General features: G+C 38.9%; 6 protein-coding genes across 11 annotated transcripts; 5 read left to right on the top strand and 1 right to left on the bottom strand.

Annotated features, from left to right (window-relative positions):
• The first annotated feature begins 163 nt into the window (after positions 1 to 163).
• Positions 164 to 1,542, top strand: LOC106373310 (probable disease resistance protein At4g19060). The gene has a single exon (XM_013813502.3). The coding sequence runs from the start codon at positions 213 to 215 to the stop codon at positions 1,347 to 1,349; it is 1,137 nt and encodes a 378-aa protein (XP_013668956.2). The 5' UTR covers positions 164 to 212; the 3' UTR covers positions 1,350 to 1,542.
• Positions 1,543 to 2,311: 769 nt separating this feature from the next.
• Positions 2,312 to 6,538, top strand: LOC106432114 (putative disease resistance protein At4g19050). The gene is made up of 3 exons (XM_048782619.1): positions 2,312 to 2,493; positions 2,853 to 6,240; positions 6,325 to 6,538. Exons 2-3 carry the CDS (start codon positions 2,855 to 2,857, stop codon positions 6,395 to 6,397), a joined length of 3,459 nt encoding a protein of 1,152 aa, XP_048638576.1. The 5' UTR covers positions 2,312 to 2,493; positions 2,853 to 2,854; the 3' UTR covers positions 6,398 to 6,538.
• A 1,025-nt stretch (positions 6,539 to 7,563) lies between these two features.
• Positions 7,564 to 13,552, top strand: LOC106432024 (protein ENHANCED DISEASE RESISTANCE 2). Its single transcript, XM_013872897.3, has 22 exons — positions 7,564 to 7,954; positions 8,154 to 8,228; positions 8,800 to 8,853; positions 8,952 to 9,017; positions 9,117 to 9,220; positions 9,673 to 9,740; positions 9,820 to 9,936; positions 10,137 to 10,177; positions 10,284 to 10,384; positions 10,681 to 10,776; positions 11,028 to 11,092; positions 11,177 to 11,248; positions 11,339 to 11,494; positions 11,586 to 11,812; positions 11,899 to 11,938; positions 12,027 to 12,175; positions 12,269 to 12,370; positions 12,485 to 12,529; positions 12,627 to 12,767; positions 12,858 to 12,953; positions 13,039 to 13,140; positions 13,235 to 13,552. The coding sequence occupies exons 1-22, from the start codon at positions 7,817 to 7,819 to the stop codon at positions 13,334 to 13,336; spliced, it is 2,157 nt and encodes a 718-aa protein (XP_013728351.1). The 5' UTR covers positions 7,564 to 7,816; the 3' UTR covers positions 13,337 to 13,552.
• A 383-nt stretch (positions 13,553 to 13,935) lies between these two features.
• LOC106357856 (DNA (cytosine-5)-methyltransferase CMT2) lies at positions 13,936 to 20,045 on the bottom strand. Of its 3 annotated transcripts, none has more exons than XR_007340345.1 (23): positions 19,726 to 20,045; positions 19,613 to 19,638; positions 18,611 to 19,502; positions 18,362 to 18,396; positions 18,155 to 18,254; positions 17,848 to 17,952; positions 17,645 to 17,764; positions 17,453 to 17,543; positions 17,172 to 17,353; positions 16,997 to 17,062; positions 16,667 to 16,915; positions 16,441 to 16,499; positions 16,279 to 16,345; positions 15,829 to 16,158; positions 15,680 to 15,748; positions 15,501 to 15,587; positions 15,330 to 15,417; positions 15,108 to 15,226; positions 14,926 to 15,030; positions 14,737 to 14,773; positions 14,590 to 14,659; positions 14,412 to 14,515; positions 13,936 to 14,307 (listed from the first exon to the last, which is right to left on the bottom strand). XR_007340345.1 is itself a non-coding variant. In XM_048782610.1 (23 exons), exons 1-23 carry the CDS (start codon positions 19,975 to 19,977, stop codon positions 14,142 to 14,144), a joined length of 3,360 nt encoding a protein of 1,119 aa, XP_048638567.1. In that variant the 5' UTR covers positions 19,978 to 20,043; the 3' UTR covers positions 13,936 to 14,141. The 3 variants fall into 3 exon arrangements, 2 of the variants coding, with proteins under 2 accessions (XP_048638567.1, XP_048638565.1); XM_048782610.1 differs by having other exon boundaries at positions 14,737 to 14,780; positions 17,711 to 17,764; positions 19,726 to 20,043; XM_048782608.1 differs by having other exon boundaries at positions 14,737 to 14,780; positions 19,726 to 20,042.
• Positions 20,046 to 23,179: 3,134 nt separating this feature from the next.
• Positions 23,180 to 26,024, top strand: LOC106431820 (4-coumarate--CoA ligase-like 6). Of its 2 annotated transcripts, none has more exons than XR_002660887.2 (6): positions 23,180 to 24,532; positions 24,618 to 24,807; positions 25,050 to 25,195; positions 25,266 to 25,329; positions 25,499 to 25,601; positions 25,710 to 26,024. XR_002660887.2 is itself a non-coding variant. In XM_013872680.3 (6 exons), the coding sequence occupies exons 1-6, from the start codon at positions 23,441 to 23,443 to the stop codon at positions 25,833 to 25,835; spliced, it is 1,725 nt and encodes a 574-aa protein (XP_013728134.2). In that variant the 5' UTR covers positions 23,185 to 23,440; the 3' UTR covers positions 25,836 to 26,024. The 2 variants fall into 2 exon arrangements, 1 of the variants encoding a protein (XP_013728134.2); XM_013872680.3 differs by having other exon boundaries at positions 23,185 to 24,532; positions 25,262 to 25,329.
• A 78-nt stretch (positions 26,025 to 26,102) lies between these two features.
• On the top strand, positions 26,103 to 27,788 carry LOC106431678 (vacuolar protein sorting-associated protein 25). Of its 3 annotated transcripts, none has more exons than XM_013872522.3 (7): positions 26,103 to 26,353; positions 26,585 to 26,660; positions 26,741 to 26,880; positions 27,058 to 27,111; positions 27,188 to 27,276; positions 27,365 to 27,440; positions 27,522 to 27,788. In XM_013872522.3, the coding sequence occupies exons 2-7, from the start codon at positions 26,602 to 26,604 to the stop codon at positions 27,641 to 27,643; spliced, it is 540 nt and encodes a 179-aa protein (XP_013727976.1). In that variant the 5' UTR covers positions 26,103 to 26,353; positions 26,585 to 26,601; the 3' UTR covers positions 27,644 to 27,788. The 3 variants fall into 3 exon arrangements, with proteins under 3 accessions (XP_013727976.1, XP_022564733.1, XP_022564709.1); XM_022709012.2 differs by having other exon boundaries at positions 26,258 to 26,333; positions 26,581 to 26,660; XM_022708988.2 differs by lacking the exon at positions 26,103 to 26,353 and having other exon boundaries at positions 26,373 to 26,660.
• Positions 27,789 to 27,984: the final 196 nt, after the last annotated feature.

Genomic DNA, 27,984 nt, shown 5'->3' with positions numbered 1-27,984 from the left:
ACAAGAAGTGTAGTTGATGTCACACCTTAGGTTTATGCTTTGCCCATAATCAAATAATATCTTTTCTCTTTTATTTTCTTTTCACAAGTCGAGTTGCTTTATTCCTTGCTTCTAGTGTTAAAATAACTGTGACTAGAGATATATACAGTTTTACGTGTCAATATATATATATAACCCAAAGAGAAAGCTGTATACTTTGAAGCCTAGAAAATATGGAACAAGAAATAAAAAGACACAGAGATCTGGTTATGGCTCTAGCTAATAAGAAGCGTTTGTCTGAAATTGATAAGAAGCTCGCTATGATTGAGTCTACTTTTAAAATAAACTATGGCTATTGGCTTAAAGGAATGATCGATGATTCATCATCATCAGCAACTCCTGACAGTAAAGTAAGGCGATCTAAGACGAGCCGAGTGGAGACGAGACCTGACCTTCCGGAACAACCTATTCGTGGTTTTGTAAACGAGTCCTTGTTCTTGAAGAACTTCTTGCTGAAGAGTAAGGGATCCGAAGAGTTCAAGACGCTAGCGATCGTGGGGAAGTTCGGAGTCGGGAAAACGACCTTGTGTCAGGATGTGTTCAACGACAAAGACGTGAAAGAAGCTTATCTCCCGAGGGTATGGGTGTCTATGTACAGCGAAGAAACTAAAGAAGATGAAGGAGATCAAAAGGGAGCTGTGCTGAAGAGGATCTTGAGATCGCTTGGAGTTGAAGATGAGGCGCTTGACAGCATCAGAACAGAAGCAGACGAAGAGAAGAGGAAAAACGCTGAAGAAGGGAGAAGAGATGAAGAGACGGTTAAAGAGAAGGAGCTCTTTAGGTTACTGAATGCTCTTAACTCGAATCTGTTTGGTAAGAGATATCTGATCGTGTTGGACGATGTCTGGGAGGATAACGAGTGGAGTCAGAGGCTGGATGGTGAGGAGGCACAACAGGAGAAAACGCATCTTTCTTGTGGGTTTCCTAAAGGGTCTGGTGGGAGAGTGATTGTGACAAGCAGAGACGAGGGCCTGGCCAAGAAGATAGTCGGAGAAGAAGAGAACGTGCAGCGTCTGTTCCCGAGATCAGACGTAGAGAGCGTGTGGGAGATCTACAAAGATGCATTTGGAGAGCCCATGAAAGATGAAAATGGAGAAGTCGTGAAAGATGCAGCTGGAGAACCGATGAAGGATGCCGTTGAAAAGCACGTGATAGGTGAAGATGGTAGGCCAACAAAATGGGTAGTGAACCCGAGGTACCCAGGGAGATACAAAAAGGAGCTTATGGATAAGTCTGGTGGTGTTCCTTGGGCTGCTCAAATGCTGGCGAAGATTGAGCCTCTCAAAAATGATGAAGACAAGGACATGTAGACAAACTTGTAAAGCAAGGATGTAATCTACTACGTATTTACTCTCTAACCTAAGGACACATTTCAAGATTACTACTGTATTTCAAGTTTATTTTATTTTCCTACAAACTGTTAAGTGTACTTGTAACTCGTAAAAGTGTAAACCTCTCTGCTGGTATTTGACAATAAACAATGTAATAAAGAGTTACAACACACATGTCTGACAGTTCTAAGATAATGTATAAGGGGTCTCTAAAGCCATGAGTAATCCCGGTCTCTTAACTAGAGTTTTTAGTTTCGGATAAAAGACGTTCTTAGCTTTTCTGGACTTTTAGTTTTGACTAAAAGAAAAGCTAAAAACCGTTTATTAAATAAGATATATAAGAGACGTTTTTAAACCAAATGTAAAAAAAAAAGTGTCAAATCATGAGTTAAGAAATGAATATAATGATCTTAAATTTTGTGTGTTTTTAATGAATGTTAGTTTATGTGATTCAAAACATTTTTACGATGAATGTAACTCTAATTTAAAACCTTAAAACAATGCTGAGATTACATGTGCAGAGATAATCATATTGTTCCAATATTATATAGTTTTATGTAACGATCGTATATTATATAGTTTTATTGCATCTTTCAGTCACTAAATTCGATCTCGAGTACAAAGAATACTGGTAACTTAATACACTTCCACTATTGGAGGAAGTAATGAATCTATCAGTACTGTGATAGAATATTAATTTCCTTTGAGCTTAAGAGAAGTTGTGGATTCTTCCCCAATATTCTTAAGTTAAACATTTATACCGTTACCTTATCCACTAGGACCACCACACACAAGCAGAGCAATACATGTGTTTAGCATGTAACTTTTTTTTTTGTAATAAGAGAAGAAAAGCCTTTGCTTGTGTAGTAGACAATTCCAAAAGCCAATGAGTTACCTGCACACTCCGAATATAATACTTATACTTGGCGTTTTTGTTTCCAACAGAATATAACCTAAACTGAAAAGAACAGTTATCTGATATAAATCAAGGTAGCTTGACATGCAAGTCATTGGAGATTGAGTTGTATAAATACGTTAATCAATCAACCAAGTATAACAAACCAAGAGAAAACCTAAAAACAAAGGAAAACAATCTGATCATCACTCGCTCTGAACAACTAAAGTTCGTATTTTTCTATGTTTTGGTTTACTGGAATGCAACTTTCTTTTAATTTTAAAACATTTCTTTCCTCTTGTTATTTGATATTTGATATAGGTATTGTGGGGGGGGGGGGGGGGGGGGGGGGCTGTATTTGTTTACGTTTATTTTAATAATGATCTTGATCAACATTATGAAGCTGGGATAAAAACATAAAATACATTAGTTTCAAATTAGGGTTACTATAATAGTAACAATGATCTCAGTGTTTTTTTTTTGGGATCAATATAATTTCTTTCTACTAAAAAAAGCTCTAACCTAGAGTTTTATTTATCTCTTTTTTTTTTGAATAAAGATTTTTTTTATTTATCTCTCTTTTCCAGAAATGGAGAACAAAGAGAAAAAAGATCTGATCAGCAGAGACGAGACGATCAACAAGATAAGGGAATTATTGGGAAAAGACGGTGTCCCTTCAAGAACTGTCCTCGTTGGTGAAGCTGGTATAGGGAAGACGTGGCTTGCAAAACAAGTCAGCAAACGTGTAACGCAAGCAGCCTCTTCATCTTACAGTGTCCTCTGGTTACATCTGAACAAGAAGATTGGAGACTACAAGACACTTTACGAGAATATAGCTGCTCAGCTATCCTTGTTTTTCGAGTACGAAGAAGGCGCAAGTCAAACTCAAGTTGAAACCAAAGTTGATGATTTAGTAGAAACCTTGAAGAAGAACATATCAAACGAGATCATCAAAACAAAGAAGAAGAATCTTCTGCTGATTCTGGATGATGAAGGAAGCATGACAACTGAGGAACATGTAATGGAAGAGCTACACCTCCGACAGTTTCTGGAAGATGTTGTCAAAGACACAACTCTAAAGATTCTAGTCACAAGAAGAGGTGAGATACAAAAGAAAGAGTCAAAGACAACGATCAAAGTCGAACCGCTTACGGAAAAAGAGTCACAGGAACTACTCAGCGATTCTCAAAGCTTACTCAAGTCGTACACCATCATTGAAGACTGGCCTGTATTGCTGAAGAGCCTTTGCGATAGCGGAGAGATCACAGAACCTACTTTGATGTCTTGCATCGCAAGGAAGAGCCAGGGCTTACCCGCTGCGATTGTTGTCTTGACCAAGACGTTAAACAGCATCAAGACTCTGTCTGCAAAACAAAGGAATATCTTCAAAGAATTGATATTATCCCCCAAGTCACTAGAGGCAGCTGCTGCTTCCAAGAACGCAGTAGACCGCAGCCGCTACAATCCGGTCTTGCGTTTAAGCTACGAGCTGTTAAAGCCCGAGGAAAATATCGAAAGACCGGTCATCATCGCTTGCTTTTGGCACGTCCTGGACTTCTACGAGTACTCTGGGTGCGCTTACTACCGAGACCTAATCGTGCACTGGATGCTTGAAGGGTACTTCGATCCGGTCAAGTCGGTTGAGAAGGCTTACCTAGAAGGACACAGCATTTTGATGGAGTTTATGAACAGAGGAATCTTGAAGATGCAAGAAGACAACACTGTGGTTCCAGAGGTGTCTATGAGGATTCTGTTAGATCTTGAAGACTGTGGATTCTTTGGAAGATCTTGTCTTGGATTCAACAGAGTTTACGGTGGGGACAAGGCGAAAGGTCTCGGGAGAACTATATTAATCGACGACATGATCAGGACAATTCAATCTAAGGAGGATAAGATCACAACGCTTATCGTTAGCGGAAACCGTCTACGCAGAGAGGTTCCTAACAAGTTCTTTGAAAGAAAAGAGATGCAAGATCTTGAAGTTGTTGTCCTCTTTGATCCAACTTTCCAAGATCTTGTTCAGTCTCTATCCAAACTAAAGAAACTCCGAGTACTAGTGATCAGAGACTGCGATTTAATCAAGAACATCGACGAGCTCAAGGATCTTGAAAAACTACAGGTTCTTGAAGTCTCTGGTGCAAGTTATCTAGATAACATATCTGATGATCTCTTCAAGAACATCACCAACCTTCAAAGCCTTAACCTCTCTGGGCTTTCGATCGAATCCTCGCCTTCCTCGATCGAAAACCTAAGCATGCTCCGCTGCTTCATACTAAGAGACTGTCCTAATCTACAAGATCTTCCCAACTTCAATGTGGCAACAAAGGAGCTAGAAGTCATCGACATCCGCGGAGCTAGAGCTCTCAAGTCTTACTTCGACAGGGTTAAAGACTGGAAAGACTACAAAGGCAAGAACAAGAACTTTGCTCATCTCCGAAAGCTAGAACACTTGGACTTCTCAGGGACTCAGATCATCCGCCTACCGATCTTTCACCTCAAAGACTCTACCAACGACTTCAGAACCATGCCGGCCTTGACACGGCTCTTGGTGCGAAACTGTACGGAGCTTAAGAGGCTGCCGCAGCTTAAGCCCTTGACTAAACTCCAGCTTCTTGACGCCTCTGGCGCCAAGAAGCTGGTGGAGATGCTCGAAGTGTGTTTGGAGGAGAAGGATGAGCTTAGAATCCTTAATATCTCGGAGACTGCTCTTCCGGAGTTAGCAGACACGATCAATGACGACGTCCATCTCAACCAGCTTCTTGTAAGGAACTGCTCCGCGATGAAAGAGCTTCCGAACATCGAGAAGCTAACACACCTTGAGGTTTTCGATGTTTCCGGCTGCGACAAGCTGGGGAAAATCGACGGTACCTTTGAGAAGATGTCTTACTTACACAAAGTGAATCTTTCGGGTACGGATCTACGCGAGCTGCCTAAAGGAATGTCGGAGCTAGCTAACATCAAAGAGCTCGTGATAAGAAACTGTTCCAAGATAGAGGCTCTTCCGAATCTTGAGAAGATGATCCATCTTGAGATCTTGGATGTTTCGGGGTGCGGCGAGCTGAAGAAAATCGAAGGATCGTTCGAGAATATGTCTTACCTTTGCGAGGTGAATCTCTCTGAGACGAAGGTCAAGAAGTTTCCGGAGTTGCCGAAACAGAGCATCCTCTGTTCTTCGAAACGCATTGTTCTCGCGGATTCGAAGTTTTTAGAGGACGACGAGTGGGGGAAGATAAAGGAGAAACTCGAAAAGGATCCAGAGGGATATAGCTTCCCTGGCTTAGCAGACAAGACGGGAGAAGAAAGAGAGAAGATTGTTCATCAAGGAGATCGATACAGAGTTCTTGACCCTGAAGTTCCTAAGGGTGTCCAGATCTTTGACACTAACAGACCAGTGGACGATGATATATCCAAAGCAGAGTACGTCTCTGTTTCAGATAATGAAATGGAGAACGTATCTTTAATCCTCGACAAGTTTAAAATGAGTTCGGTGAAGGGTTGTTGGGTAGAGAGGTGCAAGAAGATGGAGAATCTCTTCGTGTCGTCGTCATCGCCGTCGTCGTTGGAGATTCTTTGGATCTCGAATCTTCCGTTGCTCAAAAGAGTAGAGAGTGGAGGTAATGGAGGATCCGCCGTCTTCAAGAACCTTAAGAAGCTAAGCATAGATTGTTGTCGAAACATCGAAACGATCTTCCAGGGAGCCTCTCAGGTTCCTGAAAACCTTGAGGTTCTACGTGTGAAGTTTTGTGATCAGCTGAAGAAACTGTTTGACGTAGAAGAAGCAGGAGAGTTGCCGAATCTTCGGAAGCTATACCTTCTTGATTTGCCTGTTTTGTCGTCGGATGGAGTTAAGTTTCGGAGTTTGGAGAAATACACAAAGGACAAGTGTCCGAGATTTACAGCTACACTTGAGGAACTGAAGATGGGAACGAAGAAAACGGAAGAAGCTTCATCTTCAAAGGAGGATCAGTCTCGCAAGTAAGTATAAACTTTAAACAAGAAAAAGATAAATATAAAATCTTTTTTTTTGTTGCACACTCACTGCTGTTCTGTCTGTGCAAGGGATATTGCGCCTGAAATTCAAACTCCTGCTGAGTCAGCGAAAACAAATATTGTTCCCACTGTTTTTTTTTGAGTTTTCAGTATAAATGATTGAATAATCTTCAAAGTCTTGGACTTTGATAGAGCTTGTAACAAACGTTTACAAATGTTTGCTTTGTTGTTGTGTTATGTAATATACAAATGAATAAATTTCTCTCGTGTTTTGGTCTGCGAATGTAGAATATGGATTTTGTATTCAAAATTGTTCTACAATGGCTCATGGTTCCAAGTAAGGGCACATTTATCCGGAAGTAAAGAACCGAACTGGAAATGAAGTTCGTTTCAGCTTCAGATACTATGAATTATCGGAATAATCTTATATTTCTAGAATTAAAAGGTTATAACCTAACCGAAAATATAACGAGTACCCGAATTTCTATAATATAGTTTATATAATTAGATTTAATTTTTAAATAATCAGATATTAAAATAACACTATTCGTAAACCGAATTACCCAAAAAAAATTACCTAGTATTTTTATCCAAAATATTTAAAATTATCTGATATTTTTTTTATCTAAAAACTTTTTTTGATATTTAACCCGAAAACCCTAAACTATCTGGTTATTTATGATACTATGATTTCAGAAACTTTCAACTTGGGTAAATCTCCTGATGGGATTCATCTTCATATGCTTGCTCCTCTTCAATATCTCATAGAATCTATCATTGCATCTTATTAAACCAGTAACCAAAATCATGGATTAATTTCATTTCAATCTAATCTTCAATCATGTACTACATATTTGGTCACTGCATAACCGATCTAAAAATTATTAGTTAACATTTGAACTTACTTTTTGAGTTTTGACATAAGAACATTTCGCTGATAAATAAACTTTTTGGAATGTTTTCAAGAACTAGTTGTCTTAATTAAACCTCTAATCTCAGCCAATGATTGTAGTTCAAGTGTATTGTGATGGTTCACACGTAATCTAATATGTTAATACGTCGTCGTGTTCTTATCTGCCTGCCTGCCGTCAGCGACCTCTAGAATGGACTGCTTCGTCAGCTAATGACGACAAACTCAAAATTGGGAGTTAGGAAGTGAGATTAGGCCTGACTTTAAATTAAATAAATAAAAAAGATAATGACAACTCAATTAAATTAGGAGTATTAATTATGTTTTGTTAATTTGTTCAACAAACTATAATAACTTACGTCTTTGGCGTGACTAGTTTTTTATTTCAATTAATTTTGTTTAAATATACATATCTCTTTCTCTCTTCTGTGAATATATTCCTTTAAGAAGAATTTATATTTTCTATTTTCGTCAAAGTTGAATCCTTTATAGTCGTGTTGAATATTTAGAAGGTGTGTGAGCTCATAGATCTCCGCTACGGCTGCGGAATCTGCGGAACCGAACAGATTCCAGCGCCGATGAGAACAATCAGGTCATCTAGTTAAGTTCCGATCTTTAAAAAGGTTGGATCTTTTTTTTGGGGGTGGAGGAATGTCAAAGGTAGTGTACGAAGGGTGGATGGTGAGGTATGGAAGGAGGAAGATCGGGAGATCGTATATTCACATGAGGTATTTCGTTTTGGAGCCTCGTCTCTTGGCCTATTACAAGAAGAAGCCTCAGGACTATCAGGTCTTAACCCACTCTCTTTCTTCAAAGTCTTTTCCTTTTCTTTTCTGCAAGTTTGAAACTTTCCCCTTTGGGTTTCGAGATAGTAGACTGAACTCTAAGGCGTTGTTATGCTAAAAGGAAACAAAAAGTCTCAGACTTTGCTGTTTTGGCACTCTCTCTTCGTGGGTTTAGTGATGATGTTTTGGACTTGTGAATATAGGTTCCTATCAAGACCATGTTAATTGATGGCAACTGCAGAGTTGAAGATCGAGGCTTGAAGACTCATCATGGACATGTCAGTCTTATTTTTACTCTCATGTTGTTGTTACTCGAAGCGCTTTTAGATGTGTGTGTGTGTGATGTTTGCCATGTTACTTTGTTTTGGAATTGGAACAATTATTATCTTCTCTTCCCTGCCAATGTTTGAACTTTCAGTCATGGTGTAAGAGAGGTGTTGACTAGGAGAGTAAACACTCTCTTGGAAGGAGTGACTGCTTGGTAGAGATATATTTTCTTAGTTGTCAGGAATATCTATGTGAGCTGAGTAACTGAGTAGAATACTTGAGTCAACTTAGATATGGTTAGCGAATGTGCTCCAGCTCTCTTAAGAACCAAAACTAAAGCATGTTACATTGTTTATATGTATATTATATAAAATTCTTTGGTTTAACGTATAAAACCAGAGAGATCATCTTAAGGTTGTGAAAAGGTAGCTTTCTTCTCTCCGCTGGAGAAAGACATTTCATAATATTCGTCGTGAATCAGTTGATTTTTTTCGTTTGTCAACTTAATTTGCATTTGTCACAACCTTGTCTGTGCTATTCCCTTATACCTTTTATTTTGTGCTTGCCAACTTTATTCTGCAGATGGTTTACGTGCTGTCTGTCTATAACAAGAAAGAAAAGCACCATAGAATAACGGTACCTTCTCTTTACTTCCAGAAAAAATATATTTACTTTGTTACTTGGCAATTTCTTGCGTCTTCTTTAGTTAATATGGAGTAGTATATTCTTGCTAGATGGCAGCTTTCAACATCCAGGAAGCACTAATGTGGAAGGAGAAAATTGAGTCTGTTATAGACCAGGTTTATCATCTGCCTGCCAGCTCCTAGATTACGATATCAATTATTCAATATTTACTGTCTAAACTTGCGTGTATTGGTGCTTTATCTGATTTACCGCAGCACCAAGAGTCCCAAGTTCCAAATGGCCAGCAATATGTTTCATTTGAATATAAGTCTGGAATGGATAGTGGAAGGACTGCTTCATCTTCAGATCATGAAAGCCAGTAAGTGCCCATCTCATATGATTTATGTATCTCTGCTGGCATGTTGATCCAATTTGCCAACAACTCACTGGTTCAGGAGAAACATAGGATTTCTCAGACTTAATCATAATTTCTCTTTATGGAATAATGCTCTGATTACTCTTCGCTTATAAACTTGGCTTGCTTGATTGATGACCATCCATATTTATAAGCGGTTTGTGGTGATCATGATTGTAGAAATAAACTTGAAAAAGTGTTATCATGTTTAATAACAAAATTAGGAAGTCAACTATGAATCCTAGTTTGAGTATTAACTTCTCTCCAAATCGGCTGCCTTGGTTTTGAGTCATTATAAGTATGTTACAAATGCTGGAAGATGCTAATACAATGTTGAATGCATTGGCTCTGTTGTATTGTTTTTTTTTTTTTACTTTAATATGCATATAGAAGTAAATATTTGCAATTTTCTTCAGGTTTAGTGCACCAGAAGATGAAGATGGCTCTCGGAGAAGCTTAATGAGACGGACAACTATTGGAAATGGTTCTTTCCATTTAGTCATGAGCTAATCTTGACAGCTGCAATCCTGCTTGTAATCTAATCACGTCAAGAAAATGTGCAGGTCCTCCAGAATCTGTACTTGACTGGACTAAGGAGTTTGATGCAGAGTTGGCGAACCAGAATTCTGATAATCAAGCTTTCTCGAGAAAACACTGGCGTCTACTTCAGTGCCAAAATGGTTAGACAACATCCTGCCATTTCTGCAATGCAACATAGTTTACTATTTTCAAATACTAAATCACAATATATCTATGTGTGGAACTTGCGCAACCTAGTGCTTTCTTTAGTTAACTGCTATAGGATCTGGAAGATTACTATTTTCCAATACTAAATCACAATAAATCTTCTTTGTTTTTTTTTTTGCTATACGTTTGACAGGTCTTCGGATTTTTGAAGAGCTTCTTGAAGTAGATTACCTTGTATGGAAGTTTCTAATACCTTATCAATTTTATGGACTGATTGCCGTATGATCATATAATAGCTTTATCTAGACAAGAGCCGTCATTTACAGTGCTACATGTGCAGCCAAGAAGCTGCAGCAGGGCAATGAAAGCTGTTGGCGTAGTGGAGGCAACATGTGAGGAAGTATTCGAACTTGTGATGAGCATGGATGGCACTCGTTATGAGTAGGTGTTTCTCTACCTTCTGTTTTTCCATTTCAGTTTCCATTTAGTCTGCACGGTGTTCATTTTTCTTCATTTCGTTTCAGTTAGGCATATTATTAGATGGAAATCTCTTAAAACTTTCTTTGCGGTGCATTGTATTACTAGTGTTGGATCTATATGATTCTGTTTCTTTGTAAAATAATTTATCCTGCCCATGAATGCCTATCTATAGTATGCATCCAGAAGTATTTTGTTCTGGTGTTCTGGTCTGTGTCTCAAGTTATTTATGTTCCTATTTTTTTTCCTGTGTGATGCAGGTGGGACTGCAGCTTTCAGTATGGTAGCTTAGTGGAAGAGGTGGATGGTCATACAGCAGTGCTCTATCACAGACTTTTGCTAGACTGGTTTCCAATGTAATGTTGCACCTAAAAAATACCGTCCAGTTACTGTCACACATTTTTGCACTTAATCTTTTAATGAATGGCTGATAAGTGATTTTGATTCCAACTGAATTAGATCTTATATGCTACATCCCTAGCTATAGGGGAACAATTCAGGATTGTAATTATTGTTATCATTTGTGATCTTTCTGTTTCTGGTCAGAATATTACTTTACTAGTTTGAGAAGCATTCTTTTTATGCTAATTGATTCAAATGGCTCCAGGGTTGTGTGGCCTCGTGACCTCTGTTATGTCCGCTACTGGCGCCGTAATGATGATGGGAGTTATGGTACCTTCTTTTCCCCTTTGCTATAATCTGTAAATATTGTTTTACATTAGCTTGTTGGTTATTTATCTCGCTCTTTCTGTGAAGTTGTGCTGTTCCGTTCTAGGGAGCATGATAATTGTGGTCCACAACCTGGATGTGTCCGTGCTCATCTTGAGAGTAAGCTTAGCAAACTCAAAGAATGTCTGAGCGCTTAATATGATCGTTGATCTACTACTATCTAACCTGTCCTACTTTTGTTAAACTTAGGTGGAGGATATAATATTGCCCCACTAAAGCCTCGCAACGGGAGGCCTAGAACACAGGTGCAGCATCTAATACAAATTGATCTAAAAGGGTGGGGTGCAGGCTATCTTCCAGCATTTCAACAACATTGTCTTCTTCAAATGCTGAACAGTGTTGCTGGTAAGTTCTTTCATGCTTCCTTGCCACTGGTTTCTTCAGGTCCTTGCGGGAAAAGAATTCGTTGTAGTACATTGTGTCGTGCTCATCGCAGGTTTGCGGGAATGGTTTTCACAGACGGATGAGAGAGGTGTTCATACCAGGATCCCTGTTATGGTTAATATGGCATCGTCCTCCTTGAGCTTGAGTAAGAGCGGAAGGTCTGTGCATCAGTCTGCATTTTCTATTGATCAAACAAACTCTGCCAACAGAAACTCCGTGCTCCTGGATGAAGACTCAGATGATGATGATGAGTTTCAGATCGCTGAATCAGAACAAGAGGTTTAAATACTGAGCATTTAGTTTTTTTTTTTTCTAATATTAAGCATCATCTGGAATTGAATAGTTATTCTTGTGTACTGTTTCAGCCTGAAACAAGTAAAACAGAGACTGATGTCAAGAAAACAGGTGAGCACCCTGTCATTAAGTTTAAGCTTCCTATTTCGTGCTGATTGGGCTTATCTAATACCTCCGATGGTTTCTTATGCGGTTTCAGAAGAAGAACCTGCTCACAACATTGATCTATCATGCTTTTCGGGTAATCTAAAGAGAAATGAAAATGAAAATGCTCGCAACTGCTGGAGGACTTCTGATGGGAACAACTTCAAAGTTCGTAGCAAGAGTTTCTGTGATGATAAAAGAAAGGTCAGTAAACCTTTTGTCTTGCTAATTACAGAATGGTTAGGTTCTTACATTCCGGCTTACTTCTGCTCCTGTCCATTTAATGATGTACTGAAGATTCCTGCTGGGAAGCATCTTATGGATCTTGTTGCTGTCGACTGGTTCAAAGACAGTAAAAGAATAGATCATGTGGCTAGACGTAAAGGCTGTGCAGCACAAGTAAGAATATTCAAATGCTTAACATGCTATTCTCTTTCTTGTGGATTCATCTTAGTCGCTTAGAAAGAAATCTCCATGAAAGATTATTGAGTCTTTTATATAAACAATGTTCAGGTTGCTGCAGAGAAAGGTCTATTCTCGATGGTGGTTAATGTTCAAGTAAGTTTGGCCCCAAACTATTTTTAAGATTCTAAACGTAATGTACAAACCACAAAGTCATATTTATACACGTTTAAAACTGTTTTTTCAATAATAGGTTCCGGGATCAACACACTACAGTATGGTGTTTTATTTCGTGACGAAAGAACTTGTACCGGGGTCCCTGTTGCAACGTTTTGTTGATGGTGACGATGAATTTCGAAATAGCCGGCTAAAGCTTATACCTCAAGTTCCTAAGGTATGTTTATCTCTCTTTCTTTTGTGTGATTACTACTGCAAGTATATATTCACATTATTTATTTCCATATTATAACCGAAATGTATACAGGGGTCATGGATAGTACGGCAAAGCGTGGGAAGCACCCCATGTCTCCTCGGGAAAGCAGTGGACTGCAACTACATTCGTGGCCCCACATACTTAGAAGTGAGTGAAGGTTTATAATGTTTGAATATGAAAGTTCTCTCTGTAAGCATCAATAACTCAATGAATGTCTCGTGTTCATGTGTAGATCGACGTGGATATTGGTTCATCAACTGTTGCAAATGGAGTTCTGGGTCTCGTCATTGGTGTAATCACATCGTTGGTTGTCGAAATGGCTTTCCTTGTACAGGTAACAAACGGACACATAATATCATATGTTTTTTTGCTCAAGTAGTTGGGGTTATTGTTATAATGTATACAACAAATATGGTTCGGTTTTGCAGGCAAATACACCGGAGGAATTGCCGGAAAGGCTCATCGGTGCGGTTCGGGTTTCGCATATAGAGCTCTCTTCGGCTATAGTTCCGAACCTGGAGTCAGATTAATAAAATAGTGTATTGGCTCCTTAAAAACCACTTCAGAAAAAAATTACCATCAAACTTTCATATATTTTCACTCACATAAAAGTGTTTGGTTGCTCTTTGAAATGGTCAATTCTTTGTTACGTCTTCTTTTCTTTTCCCATCTTTGTTTCGATACATCTTTTTTTTTTATTTTTGTAATATCAATTCATAGTGAAAAAAATAGTCAGTTACATATCTCGTCACAATGTGCAACTTCTATTTTGCTTGGTATCCGACCCATTCATTGGCATAGAGTAGCCAAGTTTACAATGGCATTGAAGTGACAATGATTACATGCCTCTAGGCTTTATAAGGATTTGGTGTTTTACCAAAGGAGTTATTAGAAGACTAATAAGCCATAGAAGCTGTAAGATAAAGAGATCCCACGGGTTTTCCTTTTAACCAAAGCATTCAAAGCCAAGGCACATCTCCATTTGTTATCCTTGGTTTTTAGTTGTTGTAATTTTTTTCCTATTAGTCATTGGCCCTTGTCATTAGCGCTAGGTTTACGCCTTCATTTTAAAGTCTCTTCTTGAATAAAAATAAGCATATTGGGTTACTTCAAGCTTACACTAAACACATGTAAAAATGAAAGAGATTTTAAAAAAAATTAAACATGGTTTATCAGTCATATAACTAATCAACAAATTTTGTAGTTTGATGAGAAAAATTGATAAGAGTTTGAGCTCAGAACGTCTTCGTTTAGCTCAACCCTCGTGTAGAGAAATAAATGGTAAAAGGTAAACAGTTCTGCTGCTATTGACTTTCCAAGTCGTACTACATAATTTTAGTGAGGAATGGATTCTTGAAGCTGAAGGTAACTTGAATGAGAAAACTTCTGGGGAAGTTTTATCATATTCTCGTCACCGGCTAGACCACGGAAAGCCATACCAAGAGAATAGCCCAAAGCACGAGAAACCGAGACTGCCACTGCATTTCCAATCTGACAGTACCTGTACAAAACCAAAAGCAGTGAGTGAGATTCGCTAAGTAACCTGTCACTATTATCTCTGCTATTTTTTTTCGATTTTTGTACAAAAGAAAACAAGTAAAGTACCTTTGTTTAACGGTTCCACAGAACTGGAAGTAATCAGGGAAACCTTGAAGCCGTGCGGCTTCTCTTATGGTTAGTATTCGATCTTGCTCTGGATGCAAAAACGCCTGTAAATAGCGAAAACTGAATGTTAAAGATGGATTTCAAGTGAGATCTACATGGGTGGTGAGTTTAAGGATACCTGATTGCTGCAGCTGGGGACTGTCAGAACGGTTGGAACTGTTTCGTCCCACCAAAGACGCGCAAACGGTCTGCCATATCAGAAATCCAGAGAGACTTAGAAACACATAGGAATGCTCAACAAATTGTTTCAGGTCAAGAAAATTACCTTTTAGATTTCCCTTGCTGAAAAGTAAAGACATATTCTGGTACCTAAAGAGGGCACACGTCAGCTGATTCTATATACATATATTCGTTTCTAAAATTTCTACAACTGTTCAATCAGCAGACTTAACAAGTAGAATGTCAATAGCTACATTTTTTGATATGGTTCTACTTATATAAGAGGAGTCTTTACCAAACGCTTTCCTGATGGCAGAAGGACAGGTTCCATTGATGGATCACGGCCGACTGTATTGTCGTTTCTAACGATTAACCCTGGAAGATCCCTGAAATTAGCTCCCTGCAAAATTATACAGAGTGAGAATGTTGCTGCTGGAGTATTGGGATTGCTTATTATTAATAGAAAGAAGTGAGTACCTTCTTCTTTGGGATTTGACAGACTCGGTTATAATCATCTTCAGACAAAAGGGACGGCCTGTGATCATACAGTAGCATCGTCCTTTTTGTACAGTTATCAGTCGCAGAGCCAGTCATATCTGACAAAGCAAAACGCTAACGCCTGAGTAACTTATGGAATATGCGAGTGAGTAGTCATTTCTCGGACTCATAACTCTAAAATTCCAGACAGGTCCAACTTACCGTGTTTGGTTGATCTAATGTATCTCTGGAAATCTGTCTCTGGGAGACTTTCATAGGACATTCTTTCCCGGGTTTCGTTGTTTGACACCTAGAGTTGTGAAATGAAAGAAAATTAGAAATCTATGGGCTTAACCCTAAACTGCACATGGATCTAATGGATATGAAACTTACATGAGGAAGATCTGATATCGCATCTTTTAGAACAAGAGCTGTTTCAACATCTCTGGGCTGGCCTTCACAGTAAGCAACTACATTCCGCTGAAACATGAAAGCCAAGATGGGTTGAGTTGGGGGAACGCCAGGGCTCAGGCAAAGAGTACGAAGTAATCACCAGTTTACAGTAATGTTACCTCGAACTCAAGAGGAAACCCATATCTGACAATAACATCATGGGTTGGAAGCGGAAACGGAGGCAGTTTCTGGAATATAATACCAAATTATTTTTAACGTGGAAACAGTCAGGTGGAGGAAGTTAAAAGTAGGCATATAATAAACTCACCATGTTTGGATCAGCTCCCCACATGAAAACTCGGGAACGAAATTGGGAAAGACCATAGCAACCAGCTGTTATGATACCTAGCCTCGCTTGGTATCTCATGTCCACAAGACGGCTCAAAGCGTACCTCCCAAGAGAACCTTTGTCCAAACGCAGAATATCAACAACGTTTTCCATCAACACGAATTTGGGTTTCAGATACTCAACTATGTCCATGAAAACTACAATTTGCTGATTCCTTTCATCAGTCAACGGAGAATCAACTTCCCTGAAGCGGTTATAGCCACTAATTCCTTGACATGGAGGTCCACCACATATCACGCCAACACCGCCCTGGATTACATTCATTTACAAAATTTTCTGATTTTCAGTGAAATAAGATGTTGATGGTACTACAGTCATACAACTTTCAAAGATCAAACATTCAATTTAGATGAAAGGAAACGATCTTACAGGAAGTGGCAAGATCTTCTTCTTGAATCCACTTGTTACAAACTCCCGGATGGCATCTTGACAATTGCTAAAATTTCAAACAATATTAATTATTTCAAACAATATTAATTAGATCGGGATAAACAACAGAGACCCTTTTTAGCATTGTTTTAAATCATATACCTCAATTCCTCTGCTGGCTCCCAAGTATCTTCGTTGCTGCTATATCCTTTCCAGTGCACCTGATAAAATAGTCATGAGCATAAATTCAATGTTGCAAGAGAGCAAAGACACGCAGAATATCTATCTTGCAAGTTGTAGAAGGTGAAAAGAACATTCTTAAACCCGTAAAGACTAAAGAGTAAAGTCGACCAACAACAAAATTGTGACATATGTCCTCTTGCCATACCTTAAACTTTAGGCCACGTTCTCCTGTCTTGTCAGGATCACCATAGCATATATCAACCAGCTTTTCAACTTCGTACTCCTCAGGTTCTGAATCATCTTCAGTAGAAGAGCTACTTTCAGTGGCTTCTTTTGTTGAATTTTCGGGGTTTAATGTATCAGTTGTATGACCATTGTTACGCACATAGCGCTTGCATAATTTACCCCACTCCTTCAAAAGTTGGAGGAAATCTCCAGCAGAGTCATTCCTAACCTGTAAACAAAGACAGCAACATCAGATTTGGCATCATTCTCCTTAAAATGAACTAGCAGTTGGCACCAAAAGTATTCTGACCTGCGTCTGTGGATGGTTCAGTTTCAAGCTCTCACAGGCAGCCAAATTCTGGTCAATAGCCCATTTCTGAAAATGAAGAATTTAGAATTCGGATATTAAATGAAACTGAGTGCAAAAGAGCAGTACATCCTTAGTTAAAGAGATAAAAATATTAATTACTTAAAGCAAGTAGTACCGTCACAACATCAACTCCAGAAATCTTGGCTCCAAGATTCAACCCAGTGGACATTCCACCACAACCACTGTAAAGATCAAGCACCAGAAGCTCTTTGCTAAAACTTTTATCTTCCAAAATAGATTCTGTGGATTCTGTAGGTGTCACATCGGCACCACACTCAAGCTTGTTTTCGGAAGTTTCTGAGACCAAAAAAAAGGAAGCAATGCTCAAGCTCATGTGCCTAGAATCTTAGATAGAGATACTGTGTATATGTATTGCTTAACAGCATGAGAACTTACGAGTTCTCAAGGTTTGAAATGTCGAAAACTCCACGCAGTACTCCATATCAAAATAAAAGTCAGATTTTATAGAATTGGGATTTAATCCTGCCTGCAAAGTCACGAAAGTATCAACTGCAGGTTGTAAAAACATTGGCAGATCTTGTAAGACTGAGAAATGCAGAAAGAATAGAAAGAGCTTGCTCAGCATACCCTAGGTGATACTTGTAAAACAGTAACTTTAGAAATAAGACAATCTATTGGATTATCATTCATTACAGTAGAGTAGAAGAGACGCCTTCTCTCATGATCAGCAGCCTGCTTCTGCATTACCTACAAACATTAGACAAATGAGTAACAAGTTCTTGCGTCGCAAAGTATTAAACAAGAAGAAAGATAAGAAACTGTATACACACTGTATCCGTTGCTCTGTACAACCACTGAACTCGGAAGTAGCTTTCTCCATCTGTTGTCTTAAAAAACTCTACTATCTTGCCGATAGGTGGCTCTTCTCCATTACCCTGTAAAATTATTGTAATGAATCGGGAACTATTATGGAGAGGTTTGACTAGCTATCTATCTCCTTTTCAAAAGTGCACAACATTCTAGAAAACCTAAGGCTCTTGAAGGGAAAAAGTAGCGTATCCAATTAAGAAACGAAAAGTAGCCCAAGGATACTGAAGCAAAGAATACAATAATCAGTGATAGAGAAGCACGTTTTACCATTAGGCAGGCAAAGTCTCCGAGGCTGAACGTTTCATTGTCGACTTTTGCCTGTGAATAGTGGCATTCCACATTTGCAACAATCATGTCTTCGTCATCTCTTCAAAAGAATCGTTCAGGATTATTTAATGTAACGGTAGAACAAACGAAATATGAAGCAAAAATGTTTTAGGTAAACAATGAGTTGATAAAACATCGACTACTTACTCTGCCTGTTGGCCTCTCCTCTTAGATTTGTGCTCCTGAAAATAAATGGAACTCGCAATCAGACACGAGGCTGAGTAGTAAAAAGAAGGAACTGAGATTAAACAAAGGGAGCCTATCTTAAGGGACGGACAAAGACATCGGTTTTTCATGTACACACCATTAGACTGCGTAATCTCTATTGCTCAGATATACTTTCTAAGTTACGAACGAAACCTAAAGTAGTGAAGTAGAGAGAAATTAACCAACTACCTTGAGGTCATATCTCCAGCGCCATCTTTCTTTAGCCTCCTCGCAAGGAATTGGCTCTCCAATGAAAAAGGAGGAACCATGTTCATGCTTTTCACGGACAGCAGTACGGGTCACTCGCGCACCCTTTCCCTTGGTTGATTTAATTGGACTATTTTGATCCAGTGGTGCTTGTCTCCCATTTCCCCCCGAGGAGAGGGTAGATCCACTTGCACCTTGTATCAAAACATCTCCATTAGAGCTTTTCGTATACAAAAATTCAACCGAATCTTGTACGTCCTTGGCTGGCGGCGGCTCTTCATCGTCGTCAGAGATATAGATCACAGTAGCATCAGCACCGCAGTCACTAGTTCTACTCTGACGTGACTCTTGTTCCACTAACGCAGCTGTCATCACCACTCGGCGACTCGTACCATTTTCACTAATTTTCAAAGAGCTAGTGTGATCACCACTCGCATTTGGGTCAGAAGATCTGTGTTTTCCTAACGACTTGACCCTACTACCATTTACAGTTGACCCTAATAGCTCTTTCTTAGATGAAACAAAGCCATCACCCTCACATTTCTTCGAGTTACCATTCTCACTAACTTGCACCAGCTTCTCAGTTCCTCTCACCTGTTTTGCACCACATAATCCCAAACCATTTTCAACAGTTCCAGATAGCCTTAGAGATCTAATGGATGGGACAGGCTCCTCGTCTAGATTTTCTGCTCCCTCATCCTCCATCCCTTTAGTGAATCTCGCAGATCTCCTCGTCCGTTTATTACTGCTAGAACGCTTCATGTCATCACAGTCAACTTTCCTCTTAGCCGGAACTTGCGATCTACCTTCAGCATCATCGTTCTTATCTCGGCACTCGGAAACGACTCCCATCTCCAAGCTCTTGGCTATGTCTCTGCACCATCAATTAACAGTTTCACAAAGAGAATAGTTAGTTAAGACGCTTAATGACGTCAGACTCTTAAGTATTTAAAGAAATCAAGTCTTTGAAGCTTTGAGACTTACTCGAATGACAATCCGCCAGAATCTTTCTGCATCAATCCATAAAAGAAAACAAACATTCCATCAACGTTAAAGAACTATACGATCTAACTAACTTGCATTGCATTGCAACTAACCTTAACCGGAGCGCTACTAATCTTTCTCTTACTCGATCCAGACTTTCCGTTGGTACCTTCTCCTCCGCCAATCTCTTTAGGCGAATTACAATTGATCCTCGTGGATCTCCTGCTCGTGCTCATCTCTGCTTCGGCGGGATTGGGAAGAGAGAGGACGAGAGAGAGGCGTTGGGGTTCGGATCTAGGAGAAGAGAGGAGGAGATCCAGCTGAGCTGTGGGGTCTTCTGACTCACATTTCGCCGGAGATAACATTTGGAGAAAGGTTTTAAAAGAGAGAGAGAGAGATCCAGTAAACGGCCAAGTGTGGGAAATGTACTGACATTTGGTAATAAATCACGTGACTTTTTGAATATGGTGATTTTTTTTACAGTGTTCTAAAATGCGCTACGCGCTCGTTATACCGCAGATTAATCCGTATACGTGGACGTCTAAACAGCCCCTAAACAAATATATGTTTCTATATAATAATATTTTTTACATTGAATATTAACGATTAAAATCCGTGTTTAGACCGCATAACGGTCGTCTAAACTTTATTATGTTTGAACTACACAAACAATGTATAACATGAAAACGACGCGGTTGATTAGCACCTAAACACCGTATAAACGGACGCCTATACCGAGTATTTTTAAAATATTGATGAGCTTCTGTACCATATTTTAGAACATTGTTTTTCTTTAATTTTTTTATGATATATTCTTTATATTTCATTGCCATGTGTCACGTGATTTTTTTTCTTCGTTTCTTGACAAAATTTAAAAAGTTGCTAAATTTGTCTGAAATTTAAAAAGTTTTATCAATTGATGATTTATTCGTTGATGAAGTTTTGCCCGATAAGCTACAAAATTAGTTACATGGTTCAAATATTTGAAAGTTATTTATTTGGTATACATGCATGTGTCTAATTCGTCGTACTGAACACAAATGTTTGAGTAATTAAACGATTGCAAACTTATTATACACATATGATACCAAATCGATATTCAAGTCTCCCATGCATACCTTCTTAAATATGTCAATTCTGTTCAGAATTTAAAGAAAGTACTAAAAGGTTAAAGCATTGCATCGAATCAAGTAATTAACTTCCATACGGTTCCTCGAGATCAAGTCGCTAACTCTGTCCCCTAGACCAATCATTAATGGTTAATATGATTTTATATAAGAAAAAAAAATACTAATGTTATTTGTTTTTCTTAATTTTTGTACAAATCATTGAATAAGATGTCAAAAAAACATTAAAGAATAAGTTTTGTTAGAATCAGAAACAATGACATATTTCCTAGACCATGATTAATACATGTCTCTTTCAAAAAATCTCTTCTCTTAGCTTTTAACTAAAAAAAACTGAAAAGCGTTTCAGTTTTTGTGTTTAATTGTCTATATCAAATAAATTGATGGAGACTCGTGCTTGGCACACATTAAAAGCCACACTAAATGAAAAATGCACTTTTTTTTCTTTAACCATTATTTTTTATTAGATTTTTCTAGTAATATTTTTAACCATACATCTTTTTATGCGTTTAATAAATATTTTAGTATAAAATATTTTAGTATAAAATATTATGAATATTATGTGATCTACATTATAAAATTTTTGAGATTTTCTGTTTTCTAATAATTAATTGTTCACCAAATTATATTTGTTTCCATATTCATATATAAAAGATCTATTATTTATAAAATAAAAACACACCAAAATTTTATTCGTTCTTTTTGTTTTCACAATAATTTCATACTTAAAATTTTAATTTAAAATGTATAAATCATATTTATTAATTATATTTTAAAAGAAATAATTTACGGCGTCCAATAGACTTAAAAAAAATATAACTCCATATCCAAAACTCTAGCCGCCGCTAGGAGAGAAAAAGAAGAAAACTCCATAGCCTCCGATCTCCATCCGTGGCGGGCCGTGCTCCTCACCGCCACTACGTGAAGGAGGATCTCCTCTCCCTCTTTAGTTTAGTCTAGTGTTCTTTTGGTGTTTCTTAGCATCCTTCGAGATTGAGATCTAGCGTTGATAAGTTTGTAGGATTGTGGAGTCTTTTGGGGTTGAATCAGTACTTGTGTTCTTTGGGTATTTGACGATTGGGTGAGTCCTGTAGAGAAGACTTTTGTGGTGGTAGCCGGTGCTTAATCGTTCTGATTTCGTTGCTCTCCCTTGTGTTTTTTCTAGACTGTGTTCCAGCTCTCTTGCTTGTTTCAGCTAAGGCTTTGGTTACGAGAGTTAGGTTCAGTGATGAGTCTGGTGCCATATGTCAGGTCGAGGACCTGTTGACGGTGTGGTGTAGCTGCTGGGAGCAATGCAGGGGCTTTCGCTGACTTCGTTTCTGAACTTTCTTCAACTCTAGTTCTTTTGCTGCTCATGTTTCTGCAGAGAGTTTACTTCTCGGTGAGTCGTTGTGTCGATGGGGTGTTTCAGTGTGCGCCTTCAGGTGCCTTTATCCCGAGATTGGATTCATGTTTCATGTGTTGGTTTTTCAGTTGGTGCTTTCAAGTTTGTGCATTTCTCTAATTTGTTCTGGTTTGGTGTGGAGTTATATGTTCCTTTGAATTTTTTTCTGCAACGGTGAAGCGTCCCGAGGATCCTTAGTTTGCTATTGGCTTCTCTCCAGTGAAAACGTCTAAATTGAGGTGTATTGTTCCTCGCTCTGCTGTGTGGTCTGGCGGATGGGCATGTGTCTGTGGTTTGGTTTGGTTGTCAAGCTTTTCATGTGTTGGTGGTATGTCTTCATTGGAGGCCTATCCTCGCTTCGTCTGGCTGTCTCTTTGTAAGCTTCCGGTGGTTAGAAGTTTCACGGCTACTATCTCTTCTCTCTCTTTATCGAACTTTCAGTATCTTGGGGATTTAAGTTTTGAATTTCAACTTGTTTCAGTTGGTTAGGTGCCATGTGGGTGGGTTTTAGTTTTCCTTCTTATGGAATTTAGTTTCCCTTCTTATGGGATTTAGTTGCTAGAGATTTCTTATTTTACGTCTAGTTTATTTTATGTATCAAACTTTGTATTACATCTTGTTTTCCTAATATAATCCAATTTAACTGAAAAAAAGAAAAGAAATAATTTACGGTTAAAAAGTCTATATCTAAAATTCTACAGCTAGCGCATAAAAGTTGACCATTTAGCCATTTACAACAAATAATTTTAGAGCCACAGCTGTAACAATCAACCTCTCATGATCTCATTTTAGGAAAATCTTCATTGGTTGTGGATAACATAATCTCACGTTGATGAACGAAAGAGGAAGGAAGGAATACACAGCTCATCTCATTTGGCAACATACACTAATTTTTTTTTTTTTTCACTGAAATTTTATTAATGGATCATGGACCAAGTCCGACACAAACAGACAAAAGCTCAACCAACAGAGTAAAAGAAAACACGGGCCTAAAATCCAAGATAGATCCCTTTGAAGAAGACGCTTACTCATTTCACCACGTGTAACGACGCCTGGCGTTTTGAGACACACGTCGAGAAAAAGACTAACCACGTTCCACCGACGATAAAGAAGAAAACTCGACGGAAACTTCGGCGTCGACAGAGCTAAACCGATGAACATATATACACTAATCTAATTACCAAGTTTTTTTTAATCAATTAAATAGTGGAATTATAAAACACGTTTAAAAATAGCGGCAACTCTTTCTCCGCCGCTACTGCTTCTACCTCTCTCTCTCTTTCTCTCAGCCGTCGCGACACACTCTCTCTCTCTCTGATGGCGGCGACACATCTTCACATATCCCCAAATCCTAAAACCCCAACGCCGTCTCCCCAAACCCCTCCTCCTCCCTGGTTCTCTCCCGACACCGGAATCTACACCAGCAAACACCCCTCCGTCCACCTCCCCGTCGACCCTCATCTCGACGCCGCCTCCGCCCTCTTCTCTCACCTACACACCGTCGACGATCCTTCTTCCGCCGCCTTCGTCGATTCCTTAACCGGATTCTCGATATCTTACTCCGAGCTCCAGGTCATGGTCGAATCAATCGCCGCCGCGATTCATCGCGACTTAGGCGTCCGACAAGGCGACGTCGTTTCGCTCGTCCTCCCTAACTCCCTCTACTTCCCGCTCCTTTTCCTCTCGCTGATCTCCTTGGGGACCGTTGTCACAACCATGAACCCTTCGAGTAGCTTGGGAGAGATCAAGAAGCAAGTTCGCGAGTGTAACGTCGCGTTAGCGTTTACTTCTCGCGAAAGCGTCGACAAGTTGGCTTCTTTAGGGGTTGTGGTGATAAGGGTTCCCGAAAGTTACGATCTTGATTCGGTTCGAGTCGAGAACCCGAAGTTTTACTCAATCATCAGAGGAGGTTTTGATTTTGGGTCAGTACCAAAGCCTTTGGTTAAGCAAGACGATGTAGCTGCGATTATGTATTCATCTGGGACAACAGGGGGTACTAAAGGAGTTATGTTAACTCATAGGAATCTCATTGCATCGATGGAGCTTTTTGTTAGATTCGAAGCTTCTCAGTACGAGTATCCAGGCTCGAGTAATGTTTATCTAGCGGCGTTGCCTTTGTGTCATATCTATGGTTTATCACTCTTTGTGATGGGGCTGTTGTCTGTTGGATCGACCATTGTTGTTATGAGGAGGTTCGATGTTTCTGATGTTGTTGATGTGATCGAGAGGTTTAAGGTCACGCATTTCCCTGTTGTCCCTCCGATGTTGATGGCGTTGACGAAGAAGGCGAAGGGGGTTTGTGGGGAAGCGTTTAGAAGCTTGAAGCAGGTTTCTTCTGGAGCAGCTCCTTTGAGCAGGAAGTTTATTGAGGATTTCGTTGGGACTCTTCCTCATGTTGATTTGATTCAGGTTACTATGAGTTTTTGTTGTTGGGAGAGCTTGTTAGTGAGGAGTGTTCTGTTTTAGCTGAAAGTGGAATCATTATTTTTTGTAGGGATATGGAATGACTGAATCAACCGCAGTTGGTACACGAGGGTTCAATACGCAAAAGCTTAGGAAGTATTCTTCGGTGGGACTAATTGCTCCAAATATGCAAGCAAGGGTGGTAGATTGGAGCTCTGGGTCTTTCCTTCCACCAGGGAACCGAGGAGAGCTCTGGATACAAGGTCCCGGAGTCATGAAAGGTAATACTTTTGTTCTTGCCAAAAATAGTTAAGAGCATACATAGGTCTTGTGTCAACGGTTTACATAAATAGAGAAGCTCTTGCATCCTCATTAAATGTAAATATAGATCGGATCTTCCAACTGTCGTGTGGAGTATTTGATGAGTGTGTTAGAATATAGAGGAGTTCTTGCTTGTCTGTCGCATGAACTATTTTGATTTTACTCGAGAGAAATATAAACATGATTCAGTTTTATGTATCAGGATACTTGAATAACCCAGAAGCAACTGAGATGACAATTGTTGAAAAAAGTTGGCTACGTACTGGGGACATTGCTTATTTTGATGAAGATGGTTACCTGTTTATTGTTGACCGTATGAAGGAGATTATTAAGTACAAAGGTTTTCAGGTACTGAACTCTTTTTCTTTATCTTTCATTAGATCACAGTGAGTGATCATGGGTCTTTTTTGGCAGATAGCACCAGCAGATTTGGAGGCTGTTCTTGTTTCACATCCTTTGATTATCGATGCTGCAGTAACAGCGTACGTCTCAAAAAAAAATTGACAGATCTGGTTCTGCGTTTAAAGATTTTTATATAGTATGTTGAATAAGTGGAAGATACTGGACAATGTGCCAAACAGTCTGTTATTCTACTCAAAAGTAGTACTCAAATATGTGAATTATGTTGTGACATAAGAGTTTCAATTACAGTGCTCCAAATGAAGAGTGTGGAGAGATTCCGGTAGCATTCGTTGTGCGGAGACAAGAAACAACACTTTCAGAACAAGATGTAATAAGCTATGTAGCTGCTCAGGTTAGGCTTTTACAATCTGGAAAATCTAAACAGAACATGTTTATCCATTTGCAGATTGGTAACTCCTCAGAGGAACTAATGTAATGTTTTTGTTATGTGTGGTGGTAGGTTGCGCCGTACAGGAAGGTGAGGAAAGTGGTGATGGTTAGCTCAATACCAAAGTCTCCAACAGGGAAGATATTGAGAAAGGAACTAAAGACAATATTGACAAACTGTGTTTCTTCAAGACTATGATTCCAGTTTCATCTTTTTGGGTAATAGTAATAACATACAGAGAGAGAGAGAGAGATCCACACACTTGTGTAGCAATTCAATTCGATTCTTTATTGGTTTTGTAAAAAAGACTAAGCATAAAGATGTGTGTTTGTAGTATCTGATTCTTGATAAATAAGATTTGAGCAATAGAGTTGTTGTATTCAGAGATTTTTGTAATCCGAACAACACACATTACTCTAGTTAAGTTCACTTGTGCAATTACATACTTCTGATTTTAATCACAAAACTATTATTCTTTTTTTTCTTTTATCAACTGGATTTTCACAAAACTATTATTCTAGTTTAAGTTCACTTGTGCAATTAAAATAGATAGAGTCGTGTCTAAATCCGACCCGCATCATAAATATCCAACCCAGTTGCAAACAAACCAAGTCAAAATAGTTTTGAAACGAAAAAAAAAAAGAGTTCGCGTTCAATCTCGCTTTTGTGTTTGTGTTCTGTCGGGTTCCACATCTGTCTGGGTTTTATCTGATTTGGTGGGTACTTCGATTCATGTCTGTTTGGAAAGTCGGTTCCTTTTTGCTTCTGTATCCGATCAAGCACATATTGTCTTACTTCTATAGATATTCTCGATCTGTTGTTCCTGGATTGAATCCCACTAGCTTTTTCTAGATTGTTGCTCTGATCTTTTGGGGTTTACAATTATTTACAGGCTCTGAGTTTGTTTCTAACAACGTTCACGGTTGTTATTTGATTTTGTCAAATAGAATTTGAGGGTCAAAAGATGCAGAAACTAGGTGATTTCAAGCTTCCTCAGTTCTTCAATTACCCTCCATACTTCACGTACATATCACTCTCTTCTGTTCAAGTCTCTTTCTTTTCTCCCTCTGAAGATAATCTGAAGTCTGTATCTTTGTCTACAGTTTGCAGCCTGTGAGGGACACTCGTGAGAAGCAAATACAGCTCTGGAAAGAGCTTATCTTGGACTACTGCAAATCCCAAAAGGTCTTCTTGATCGGCGTTGAAGAAGACTTCCCTCTCTTCTCCAACTCTGCTATTGATCGTATGTTCCCTTTACTGCCCCTTTTTTTCCACTATCTTGCCTTATAGGCTGCAGTAAACTGCTGGTTAAAATCTTGGCAAGGAACGCTCTTTTGTGAATTAAGATATGTTCATTCGTCGTTAGGCTTCCACCGTTGATCTTGCGGCTCTTTCTATCTTTTTCTTTTTGGTTTTGTAGGAACTCTAAGCCATGAAGCAAGGGAGATCTTCCTCTCAGCCATTGTTGGAGAAGGTTAGCTTCTTGTGATAAGATTTAGGTTCATTACACTCATGGTTTCGTTTTGATGTTTACGCCTTTGTTTATCCAGGGCGTGCGGAGTGGCTAGATAAAGGTCATAGGAAATGTTTGATTCTCTGGCACCGGATTCAAGATTGGGCGGACATTATTCTTAAGTTTGTGAGTCCACATGTCTGACTTTTTTTATTCTTGGTGTCTTTGCTCTTTTCTCTAATCGACGTCATGTATGTTATGTTCTGTCTATAAGGTGAGAGAGAATGGATTAGAGGACAGTGTTATGACTGTTGAAGAGATACGTTCAGGGACTGAATCACTTGGAACAGGTAAAATAAAGCCCCCCTTGATTTTGGGTTGTGTCACATAATGCGAATGAAACTATTCTCTTTGGAATGTTCTTTTTTCAGAACTTGAAGGGATTGATCGGACAATTCTAATGAGGGCATTGAAGCTGCTAGAGAACAAGGGCAAGCTTGCATTGTTCAAAGGAACTTCAGCTGATGATGAAGGCGTCAAGTTCTCTGTCTGATGTTTTTTTTGTCAACAAGGGGGAAAATGGATAAATGGATAAACTTCCTGATAACATACTTTCATTCTGTAATCACAACTTTTGAGTTTTGTAGAATTAATTGCATTTTATAACACAACACTAAACAAACCATTCTCTCTTAGCAGATGATCTGTCATGGTATGTACTTATGCATTCATGATCACTTCTGGTCGAAGTTTTGAAGGATTCTGATTTATTCTTCTTCTGCTGCTTTGATATTGGATCTATCTTTCTCCAGCAGGGGTTGATTTTAACGTGAGAAATAACTACGTAAAAGACATGTACAAGAATGCATAACCATGTACTCTATGATCTAAGAA

The sequence above is a fragment of the Brassica napus genome, chromosome A1 (genome assembly GCF_020379485.1).
Source record: "Brassica napus cultivar Da-Ae chromosome A1, Da-Ae, whole genome shotgun sequence".
NCBI classification, from domain to species: domain Eukaryota; kingdom Viridiplantae; phylum Streptophyta; class Magnoliopsida; order Brassicales; family Brassicaceae; genus Brassica; species Brassica napus.
This window is presented reverse-complemented; position numbering and strand designations above follow the sequence as displayed.